This window comes from Vombatus ursinus, unplaced genomic scaffold (assembly GCF_900497805.2).
Source record: "Vombatus ursinus unplaced genomic scaffold, bare-nosed wombat genome assembly UNPS02014809.1, whole genome shotgun sequence".
NCBI classification, from domain to species: Eukaryota; Metazoa; Chordata; class Mammalia; order Diprotodontia; family Vombatidae; genus Vombatus; species Vombatus ursinus.
Window position 1 is genome coordinate 12,595,284 of NW_020954587.1, and position 12,536 is coordinate 12,607,819.

The 12,536-nt window shown below is 42.2% G+C and overlaps 1 protein-coding gene across 1 annotated transcript in view; it reads left to right on the forward strand.

The window, feature by feature from the left end:
- The first annotated feature begins 4,212 nt into the window (after window positions 1-4,212).
- Window positions 4,213-12,536, forward strand: part of HUNK (hormonally up-regulated Neu-associated kinase) — a 132,847-nt gene continuing 124,523 nt past the window's right edge. Inside the window, exon 1 of the mRNA XM_027875563.1 lies at window positions 4,213-4,485. Coding sequence (XP_027731364.1) covers window positions 4,213-4,485 — 273 coding nt within the window. The remainder of the gene's footprint in view (window positions 4,486-12,536) is intronic.

Genomic DNA, 12,536 nt, shown 5'->3' on the forward strand with positions numbered 1-12,536 from the left:
GAGTACGTGTATTTTTCCAGGTGAACCTGAAGCTGGATCTCAATTCACCGGCATGGTTGGATGACAATAAGATACAGACCTTGGATTGCTGCTTAGAAAATGCAGACCTGAGGTGAATTTGAATTATCTGTTTGGCAGCTCCACAACTATCCTGAGAGTTCCTCCCCCCACCTCACCCGAAATGATGAGTTATAGTTTTAGTTTGTGTGTGTTTGTGTGTTTATTTTAAGCATTTATTTTGTAGTAGAGAAAATATGAAGGGCAGCTAGGTAGCACAGTGAATAGAGTACCAGGTTTGGAGTCAGGAAGAGTCATCTTCCTAAGTTCAAATTTGACCTCAGATACTTACTAGCTGTGTGATCCTGGGGGCAAGTCACTCAACTCTCTTTGCCTCAGTTCCTCATCTGTAAAATGAGCTGGAGAAGGAAATGGCAAACCACTCCAAACCACTGCCAAGAAAACCCCAAATGGAGTCATGAAGAGTCAGGCATGACTGAAATGGCTGAACAAAGAGGAAATATATAGCTGTCCCATAAATGACATCTATCACTTTGCTTGTAAACCTGTGCTGGTCTGGGAATGTCCAGTTGCAGTAACATGGAGGTGCCCTTGAGAGGCCTTTTGGAGCATATCCCAGTGGCATCTATAGGCCTTTGCATCTCCTACCACATGGATTGGGGTAACCTTCTTTGACTGGCTTTATTTATCTAGCAAGACTGGGACCAATTACTCTTTTCTTTTTTTTTTTTCCTTTGCTTTTTTGGTGAGGCAATCAGGGTTAAGTGACTTGCCCAGGGTCACACAGCTAGTTAAGTGTCAAGTGTCTGAGGCCAGATTTGAACTGAGGTCCTCCTGACTCCAAGGCAGGAGCTCTGTCCACTGCCACCTAGCTGCCCCCCAATTACTTCTTTCTGTCTTCTTTTGGTTGTACTCTTTTCAGCAACTTCTATCTGCTACACCCCATGGACACCAAACATGTGAGAGAAGAAGAGCTTGCTTTCCCCTGTTCCTTCTCTTTTATCCCTGCCTCCAAGAAATTAGTCTGCTGGTGTTTGTTTCTGTTCTGTATTGTTTGTCTTCAGTTTTCAGGTACTAGAGGTGACCCTAACAGGACAGGAGTCACATGGCTCCTTGGAGCCAGGATTGCAGGGGGAATGGTACAGTTAACTAGCCCAGCATGGAAGCCCTGAGAAGCCAGGGTGCCTGGCACTTGAGCTCAAGGTGGGTTTTGGATTTGGAACTGGGGCTCTATAGGTACTGAGCTAAGTGATGAATCTAATTCCCTTTCCTCCTCAAAGACTGAGGTTGTGTATGGAGGAATGGGGAATGATTATGCCTCCCAGGTATTGGAGTAAGTTTGTATATTTGATGATACTTTTTTGAAGTAAATTTTTGGTAAAAGCTTATCTAATTGTTAGTGGCTAATGGAACAAAGCCAGCTACCCCTACCCAAGTTGTAGGGGATGCAGAGGTCTCCATGGTACCAAAGGCCCCACAGAGGTATCCCATGTTATTCAAACCGGGCAATGCCAGCCCATCCTGGCCAGACCACAGTTACAGATTAATTTAGTAACTTTCTAGAAGGAACACAAGCAATCCCTTTTGGGAAGATCCTAGACACTTGTTCAGTGATGTCCAACTCTTTGAGACCTCATGGATCATAGCATGCCAGGCCTCTCTTTCCTCCACAGTCTCCTGAAGTCTGTCCAAGCTCGCGTTTGTTGCTTCCATTACACTAGTCAATACTAAACTTTAAGAGAGTTCCTTTGGGGTACGGAATTAATGAGTCAGAGAGTTCTAGAAAAAGCCTTTCTTTGGAGGTCATACTTCCCAGGACCGAACCTAGTTCCTGTGATTCCAGAACCAAGGTCCCTTGTGGAGGGACCTCAACACTTTGCAAAATAGGGCCAGCTTCAAAATGTGAATTCATCCTGAAAGTTAAACCACAGTGGTTTTGACCATAACATATAGAAGGTCAGTCCAGTAAAAGAGAAGAATAAAACTATCCTACTGCTCCTGGAGAAATTAAGGTAATATAATAACAAAAATAGTAGTGCCTTATATTTACATGATACTTTTGCAACATATGGAGCCCTTTCACATTCATGAGAAACAACCTATGAGGTAATCAAGTCAAGAATATTATTATTCTTATTTTACAGACAAGAAACTAAGGCTGATGTAAGTTGTTACTTTGCCAAAGTTAACCCACACAGCCAGTATCTTCAGAATTCAGGTTTCTTGACTCCTCATGATAACATGTGACTTTGTGGAGGTTGTTACCTAATGGAAAGCAGGAAGAAATTTCAAAACTGAATTTTTAAAATAGGATTATGAAAAAGTAACCAGGCCATTAAGTGAAAATGGTATGCTTAATTAGTGCCACATTAGTAATATCTAATCAATTGTAATCAGCAATTAATATGAGCAGATATGAAATGGACAGCACATTTAAAATGACAGTATGCCCATTTTTAAAGTCAGGTAGGTTCTTGTAAAGCTGGGTTAATTGATGATCATAATTATTTGGCGCTGTCCTCATGTGATAGTAGTTTTAGAAGTGGAAGGGACCTTAGAGATCACCTAGCCCGAACCCCTTCATTTTACATGAGGAAACTGAGACTCGGAAGAGGTTGTGACTTGTCCAAGGTTACACATTGCTAGGCTGTGGCAGAGCCAGGAATCAAATCCAATTCTTTTGACTCCAAACCCAAAGTGGTTTGAACGGGAGCTTCACTTCATCCTAATGAAAAGAACAGAAAGACTCACACCTCCATTGTATGTTTGTTTACGTTTTGAATTTAGAGTAAACAAACAGAAACATAGACTACAACCGCCTTTGCTTTTCCACTTTTCTTTCCAATCTTTGGGCTCCTTCCAGACCTAAGAAACCCCAGGGTGTCCTTTGAGCACGCCCAACCAAATCCAGTGTCACAATCGCACGTCTTCCGAGGTTTTCCCCCTAAAGAGTGTGTGAGGCAAGCGAAGCGTTCATAGGTAGTTAGGGTAAGAAAGAAGCATTTAAAAAAAGAGAGAGAGAAAGAAAAGAAAAAAAAAACACTATCACGATCAAAGGATAAAAGAGGAAAATCAAATCCTTTGTAAAAAGCAATCACGCCGGGTCTCACAGCTTTGGAGATAAGAATGTGTAGTCTAATTATAGAGACGTCCCCCACCTCTTCCTCTCAAGGCTTTTCTGTCCTGCGAGTTTGGGTTTGAATGTAAGGCACGAAGTGGAAGGAGGGGCTGGCTACATTTGAAAATGCTCAGGCTGCTGAGTTTAGATCACATTTGTTCCCGCCGACTGGGATAGGATTAAATTACTGCAAATTCAAACTGAATGGACCTTCTCTCCAACACCGCCCCCCCCCACCCCGGCCCCTTCCTCTTTTTCCTTCTTTGAGAGAGCCTCAGTGAAGCAAAGCTCGCAGCTCCCCAGCCGGGCAGAGACTGAGGGAGGGAAAAAAGGTAGACAGACAGAACCAGTGCCTAGAGTACCCGTGAGACAGAGGGAGAACAGGGGGAAACCCTGAGTAGAAAAGACAGCAGCAACTCGGGCTTTACTCGGTGTCTGAAAGCAAACCCGGCTGGAGCTGGTTTCTCTGTTTTCTTCTGAATGAGATGCAATTCCTGGCACGCTGGAGCCAGTTGATTATTGTCGTGACCCAGCTAGTAGGGAAGCCCGGAGGGGGAATCCTATTCCAGTGAAACAAAACCAGAAAAACCATCAGACCTTCGAAAGAGGAACTTAATTGGGGAAGGGGGTAAGGGAGGTGTAATTGAGGTTTGTATCTTTTCCACCTTGGTCACCCGACTCTCCCTGGAGTAGAAGAGACAGAGATTTGGGGTGGGGCCAGCTAATCTTTTCATTACGCCCCTATTGTCTCTTTTACAGGGCGGGGGGGGGAGACAGAGGAGGGGGTCTTCTTGAGGGGAGGGTGCATACGTGCCTAGCAGGAGGCTTCCCGGGTGGATGAGTGAAACGCAGGAGGAGCTGGAGGAGCTAGCCTGGGACTGGACAGCTCTGCGGCCAGGGGTTGGGGTGGGAGTCGAGGCCAATAGGAAAGTGTCAGAGGCTGCTGGGTCCCACCCGGGCAGGGGGGAGGAGAAGGGGGAGGAGAAGGAGGAGGGGCGGGGAAAGCCTCGGCGGGCGGCGGCAGCAGCGGCGGCGGCGGCGGCGGCGGAGGCAGCCGAAGGAGGACAAGGCGAAGGATGCCGGCCGCGGCTGGGGACGGGCTCTTGAGCGAGCCGCCCGCGCCAGGCTCGGGTCTGGGAGGAGGAGACGGCGGCGGGGAAGACGCGAAGCCTCCCCTGGCCTCGGCGGGAAGTTTCCTCCCAGCTTGGGTGAGCGCGGTGTCCAGGGAGCAGCTCCGTGACTTCCAGCACAACAAACGGGTCGGCAACTACCTCATCGGCAGCAGGAAGCTGGGGGAAGGCTCCTTCGCCAAAGTGAGAGAGGGATTGCATGTGCTGACCGGAGAAAAGGTGAGGAGGTCCGGATCCCCGGAAGTTGAAAGGACGGACACCCTACTCCCCAGCTGCCTCCCACTGTCCAGGGGCGGAGAGAGGCGGGGGGCCATAGAGGTTGGAGCCGAAAGTTAGGGCCACTCACCCCTGGTAAGGGGGTGGGATGGGGGGTAGGCTCCCCTGTACTTTGAATCACAGGGCAAGGCGTCCTTGTATCATAGGTTAACCTGATGGATCACATAGGGTTAACATAACCTTTGCCTTGCCTCTAATCTCCATACATTCCTGTCCTAGCTACCGATTTAGGGATCTGAACAGAAAGGGGGTGAATAGGCCAGTGGCCTTAAATAATTTACTAGAGGACAGATTAGAGGTTACTCATCCCCCAGATTTACCCCATTTACCCTAACCCTAACTCTACCTCTTGGCAGATTGCGCTGGCCTTTTGGGTTGGTGGATCTTTTCCACCAAAGGAATGGTAAGATTCTCTTTCCCATCCTGCCCCTTCCCCCTCTTACCCCACTCCTTTACTGGGAAGGCTGAGTAGAGGAGGTGGGTCTGGAGTTCTGGGGAGGGGTAGGGTCCTCTGCTGGACTGGCTAGGGGATTAAACAGATTATCTAACCATTACAGCTTTCAGAACCTGACACCTCTGTCGGGTACTAGGAGCTGGGGGGTGGGGCGAGGTGGGGGTGGGGGTGGAATTGGGGGAAAGCTCTTGGGCAGGAAGGAACTATTTCCTTTCCCCGCTAGACAATGTTCCTAGAGAGAGTTTGAAGACTGGCTCTGAATGTAGTTGAGATAAAGTACCAAAACGGTGGTACTTTATCTTTTCTACCCCCCTTCCCCAATGCTCTCAGCCTTGTCCTTACAAGTTCCATTAGAATGCTTTTTAAGAAGTATTAAGGTTCTCTCTTAACTGTGTTCACACACTCATACCCATACATTCAACATGTGGAAGGAACTCTCCCTCCTTTCTCCATCCTCTGTATCTAAGGGGTTACAGAAGAATCTTACTCCAGAGCCAAGCAAGGTCACTTCTGACTGACAAGAGAGGAGGTAGTGCCTCACTTATAAGTGAACTAGGAGCTAGGTCTCCAAGCTAGGAGATCTGTTTGGTTCCCCGGTGGGTGTGTAGAAATCGGGCTCATTAGAAAGGAAAAGACGGAGAATCTCAGAAGACCCTATTCGTTACTTCCTGACAGCCAATATCCTGAATATAAAAATGTTTTAGTGCTCAGATGTAATGCCATGAGCAACTTGTTGAAGAAACTCTGAGACGTACATCAGGGTTTCTGGGCTTCTTGTTGGAGCCTTGTTCTATAGAAAGTTGAGCCACCCTTTCCGTTAAAGCATAACAATAATGATAATTTTTAGAAGCACCCCCAAAGACTCACCCATCCTTATTTCCTTCCCTGCTTCTCAAAACCGTCCAATTCCCTTTACTTTGATCTTGTGCCCTTCTCCATCTAAGTTAATAAAGGGATCCCTGTGATGCCTGTTGTCTTGCTGGATTTTTGTGAGGGATGCCCATTTCTTTTGTGCAGACTCGGCTGGAGTAAGTAATTATTTTAATAATGGTTTTGTGTTCATTGTCCATGCCAAAAGGAAATGTTGGATGATGAGTAATTGAAATGACTATTCCAACAAAAGCAGGAAAAAAATATTCTAAATCTCATTCTAGCCCTTTCAAAAGTGTGCTAGTTTGTTTGTAGTGGGCTTTGTGCTTTATAAATTACAATCTATTGAGTTTAGAGTATACAAATGGATGAAAGTATGCTGTTCCGTTAATAATAAGTGGGAATACTTTTGTTGCTCTGGCTCAAGATGTCATCATTTCTTTACAAACTCCATTTTCAGTCTAGTAGTAGGCATTTGCTCTCTAAATATAGAAAAAAGTAATGAGATTTTTCTATTGATAACAATAGAAGGCACTGCAAGTACACACCTTCCTTGCCACCCACCCTAGTTTTTCTTGTGTTCTTTCTATTTTTACTTATTTAGCTAGATCTCATTATGAAAACCATTAAATACTTGTTGCATATATATATAGTCTTTTGGCTTTTGCACAGCTATGCAAGATCATAGCAAAAACATGGACCATGCCCTCTATATATTTGTGTTCTTGAAATTTGATGTGAGAATCGAGTGGAACAGATAGTATGCCAAAAGCAGTGTGTATCTATCATTCCATCCCCCCATCTCTCCTTCCATCCAAGCTAATCTTTTTTTAAATGAAAAGCAATAGTTTTAAAATCTTCGGAATCAGAAGACTTAGATATTAATTAGGCTATTAAAATGAAAAGTCATTTGGTTTTCTCTAGAGATACCATTTTAAATCTGAGATTTAATACCCTCATTTGTTGACTACAAAGAAACATCTGGTGCTATTCATAGGTATTGTCTTCTAAATCTAGCACCTTTGAGGACATTGTCTAATCAGTGTAGACTTTGTAGATTTCCCAGGGATCAAAAGACTAATTTTTCACAAATGTGCCTAGGAAGAATATTCTAGAGAATCTTAATGAGATTCTCTTTCCACTGGCACACACCTCACATTGTCAAGGTCCAAACTGAGGTAATGTGTATCTTCTTGCCCCCTTTTGGGTTTTCTTGGCAAAGATACAAAGAGTGGTTTACCATTTTCTTCTCCAGTTCATTTTACAGATGAGGAACTGAGACAAACAGGGTTACGTGACTTGCCCAGGGTCATACAGCTAGTATAAATATCTGAGGTCACATTTGAACTCAGGAAGACGAGTATTCCCTGAACTCTATCTACTTCACCACCTACCTGGGTACTAAAATCACATGTTATATGGTTCCTTTTGCACTGAAAGATGTTTTTAACTTTTTCTATTTGAGCATCTAAGGAGAGAAAACAAAAAGGAAAGGGACCTAGAAAAAGGGCGAGTTGAAGGGATTAGAGAGTTCATGTAGGGAGTTAAGCAGGGATGAGTCTAGATCTTATTTTGAGGAGCACAAGGAAAGCCAGCACCCCTATGTATCTCCTCAGCCTGGCCACTTGAAATGACAAAATTAGGGATTCTTTTACTTACTCTGAGTATTACCATTTCTCTTTGATCTTTTAAAGTTCAAATACTTTATGGAGTATAGGACATAACTTGAGAGAGAGTAAGTCAATAATGATGTAGGAGAATCCCTCTTTTCACATCCTTACCCTGAAAAGAGGGTACCTGGGGCATCCTAGAAGAACTGGATACCCAGTAAGGAGCAAGAAGGAAGGAAACAAGAATTTATTAAGCACCTACTATATACCAGGCACTTACGAGGAAACCGAGTTAGCAAGAAGGTTAAGTGACTTACCCAGGATCAAATAGCCAGTGTGTGAGTCCAGATTTGACCTCTATCCACTTTGTCATTAGCTATCAAGAACCACAGGAGGGGGTTGCAGCTAGGTGGCACAGTGGATAGAGCACAGGACCTGAGTTCAAATCCTGCCTCAGACACATAACACTAGCTGTGTGACTCTGGGCAAGTCACTTAACCCTAACTGCCTCCCCCCCCCCCAAGAAAAAAAGAACCACAAGAGGGTAAAGGAATTGTTGAAAGAGAAAATGGGCAACTCAGCATTTTGCTTTTTGCATTTTTTATGGCTATCTCTGGGGTAGCTTATGAAATAATATTAATTAGTTTTTTTCTTAGGATGATATCAAGTCAAAACCCTTACCATGGGGTTTACAGAAAATTTGGTAATACTGAAGCATGAATATGGTGGACTTGGAGAAAGAAGACCGAGATTTGAAGTTTGTTTCTGTCCTTTCCTAGCTAGCAATGTGACCTTGGTCAAGGGACTTAACCTCTTTCACTCTCAGTTTTCTCATCTGTAAAATGGGGATAAAAAGCATTTTGCCGATTGTCAAGTGTTGTCTGGGGTGTCCAAAAAGTCTTAGTGCAGTTTTAGGCTTTAATGGCTTACATTAAGATAACATTTTTGGGACACTGTACAACTCAAGTGCTTTATGAGTCACAGAATACCTGTAAGTTTTTTTTTTTTTTCAAATGGTTTAACCTTGTTGTTAAGTCAGAAAGTTTATTGTTTGTGGACGTTTTTTGCTAATGTATGGAGTGCAGCCAGGCTTGAGTGTTTATGAAAATCCTGTTCAGACCCTACTTATGAAAAATCTTCAGGTAGATTCCCAGTAGTTTGAATGAGAATCCAGTAGGGCTTGTTTCAGTCAAGCTAACAAAAGGGGTCCTTTTTTAAATTGCTTTCATTTCAAGTTTCAGTACTATCTTATCAAGAAGTTAACTTTCTCATTAGTTGTATAGATGAAACTATTTCTAGACAAGCTACCTCCTGAAGTTGTTTGAGTTCAGAGTGGCCTTTTATTTCTTGAAAGAAAGTATTGGGAAAAGGAAGAATGGTTCTTTCGAAAACCTGACTAAATTTGTTCTCCATTATCATTAAGAATGAAGTCTGTTAATTGAGCTTGTGGTTATTCAGTTAATCATGTGAAACTCTTACATGACCTGCTCTTAGCCTATAAGCAATGTTTTTAGACTGACACTGATAAAATAGTAGGCAAAGAAAACTGTATGTATATGTGTGTGTGTGTATATATATATATATATATGTATACAATTATCTCTCCTACATCACGATTTTCCCCTTCAAGGTTTTGATATATGTCAGGTTGTCATAAGAAACTAAATGGGAATTTTGACGGAGTTTTGCGGAAGACACAATTGACACAAGAAGGCCAGCAAACAACACAGAGAAAGTTCAGAGTAATTAACTATTTGCTACCAAAGTCCTCAGCACCACCAATTGGTTCAATATCAGAACCTGATATAATTTTATTAGTGGAAATGACATTAAAGAAGAAACATTAATATTTACTTTGCCGCTACACCCTAAGGACCATTGCACCTTTCCATTAGTGTTGTCAGCACAGTTAAAATGTAAGCTTCTCAAGAGCAGGGTTTGTCTTATATTTCTTTTTGTATGTTTTGTGCTTAGCATAGTGCTTTGCACATGGTAAGTGCTTAATAATACTTCATTTATTTATTCATTCATTCAAATAAGACACATTGGAGAAGAAATTTATTCAAAAAGAGCTTCCTTATTCCTTATTCAGAAGGAGCTTTTCTGAAAATCTTTTTTACCATGTTTTAAAGAGTATATTATACTGCTTTGGCATTTGAAACCTATCCCCCCCTTCCAGTCTTCTTATACCTTAAATTTTCTCTCCCCTCCCTCAACCCTCCACTTCCTCTAAGATCCAGTGCCTGGTCTTCCTGCTGTTCCTTGAATAAGAACTCTGTCTCTGGATAACTTGACTGTGCCTCATACTTTGTAATGTTCTATCTCCTCATTGTTGTCTCTGGCTTCCCAGATTCCCAGACTTCCTTTAAATCCCAACTAAAATTCTACCTTCTACAAGGAGCCTTTTCATATTCCCCCTTGATGGTGCCTTTCCTTCTGTTGATTATTTCCAATTTATCTTGTTTATAGCTTGTTTGTACTTAGTTGTTTCCATGTTCTCTCCCCCAATTGGCCATGAATTCCTTGAGAGTAGGGTCTGTCTTTTGCTTTTTTTTGTATCCTTAGCACTTAGTACAGTGCCTGACACTTAGTAAGCATTTAATATTTATTGACTGACAAGTTCACCAACTATGAGAGCTTAATATCATTTTCCTAATAACAAGACAGCATTCAGGATCAGATAGTGGTAGGGTTGGTCACATCTAGTTGAATTATTAGAATAATTAGAATTATTAGATAATGGTTCTTTACTTTCTATATCCTCTTTGGAATTAACAATAAAAATTAATTTTTGAACCCCCCCCCCAAATGGTAAGGGGTCATATCTAGTGCAGAGGTGTCAAGCAAGTGGCTGGCAACATTCCCTAATGTGGGTGGAACCAGATTAAAATTTAATTGGGAAATATTTAGCAAAACACATAAAAATACAATAGAACATAGATAATGTTAATATGTGGCTTTCTAAGTCAATATGTGGCCTTCTGGAAACCATATATAAGTGGCCCCCTTTTCTATTTGAGTGATAGTACTGATATAGTTCAACCGTCTTAATTTGTAGATAAAATTACTTGCCTAATACCACACCACCAATGAATCTCAGTGCCCCACTCACATCCAGGTCTTTGCACTCTCAAGTCTGATTGCCATTCACTCTCTCATGCCATTTTTCTTCACCTGCGTTCTGCTAATACTTTGGGAATGAAGCTGCAAAAAGGACCACAATTTAAAATCACCTTTACCTCTACTTCTGATTAAGGTGTTCTAGGATATAAGGTTGGCTACACGTATTTGGGATATAATGCGGTTTACTGGAACAAACACTGGGATTAAAGGTAGAAAACCTGGGTTTGAATCTGGAATCTGCTGCTTTGACCAATCCACAAGCATTTATTAAGCACCAAGTACTGTGCTAAGATCTGAGAATACAAATACAAAGAATGAAACAATCCTTATTCTGCTGGCTGGTTTGACTTTGGGGCAATTCAACCTCCTTCTCATGGTCACAGTTTTCTCATCAGTAATAAGAGACCTTGGGGCAGCTAAGTGGTGCCATAGTGCATAGAGTGCTAGAACTGAGTCTGGAAGACTCATCTTCCAGAGTTCAAATCTAGCCTCAGACACTTACTAGCTGTATGACCCTGGGTAAGTCACTTCACCCTGTTTGCCTCAGTTTCCTCATCTGTAAAATGAGCTGGAGAAGAAAATGGCAAACCACGACAATATCTTAGCTGAGAAAACCCCAAAGTAGGGTCAAGAAGAGTCAGACATGACTGAACAACAAAAAATAAGACGATTGGACTAGATGATCTCAAAAGTCCCTTCCAGTTCCATATCCCCTGAGATATTGATAAAGAAATTGCTTAAAAATAAATCTGTTTTTACTTTCTTTACTGCTATTATTGAACTATAAAAAGGGTTGCCTGGCTTAGTAAATTGCTGGTAGTCATAGATTTGACAGGATAGTGCCAAATACCTGGTGTGAAGTACTTACTAAAAATACAATTTACTATGCTTTGTAATGAAGCAAAGTGACTAATTTTAGAAGTGGCCTTTTGAAAGACCTGTTTTTAGAAAGTATTTCTGGAACAAACAGGTGCTAAATTCTGTATTTGAAAATGCTAGAAATCTAGGGGTATGATTGCTATGGGAAACAAGGAATCTTTGGAGAACTGGAGATTCCTATTAATCCTCAGCAGGAACTTCTCATGTGTCTGCAAAAGTATTTTGAAAAAGCACCTGCCCAGTGTATGATGTGTAATCTGTTAATGCATATACTTTGCAAGATTACATGCTGTCTTCGTGGTTGGCAAATTCTTTCCTTTACACTGCCTGCCCTACCTCACTTTTTGATGTACTTGTGAATGATTCAAATAGCACATGGGGCTGTCTTCTGCAGTCTTCATTGACACAGCTCTCACTGACTTAAAAGAGCTCTTGGAGACAACAGAACAGAGCTGTGCCTTCATAGAGGAATATAACCTTAAATCTCTGCAGGTATTGAATGACAGGAACTAGGCTTAGCATCTATGTAGACTAACTGAATACAGAGTTTTGCACGTTGCTAGACTATTCCAGGGTAGCCTAAATGATCAGCTGTCACAGCAGTTTTCAAAACTGAAAGCTCTTTGAGTTGGCAGCCATAGAGTGGGGCTGTCACAGAGCTCTCTGAAGACTGTGAGTTGGGACAGTCTCATTTCATTTGCTGTGTAGCTTATTTGGGATTATGAAATCCAACAAGCATTTATTAAGCATTTACTAAATGCGAGGGACTGGGCTAAGTGCTGGCAATGGATAAAGGACAAAAGAAAAATAGTGTCTGAACCCAAGGAATTTACTACCAGTGACAGAATGTGTAAAAAAGAAAGTACAAAAAGGAACTGACACGTGTGTTGAACCTTGAAGGAAGCTAGGGGTTTTAAAAGGTGAGATGGTAGGGGCAACTAGATGGATAGAGCACTAGCCCTGGAATCAGGAGGACCTGAATTCAAATTTGGCCTCAGATACTTGACACTTACTAGCTCTATGACCCTAGGCAAGTCATTTAACCCTGATTGCTTGGA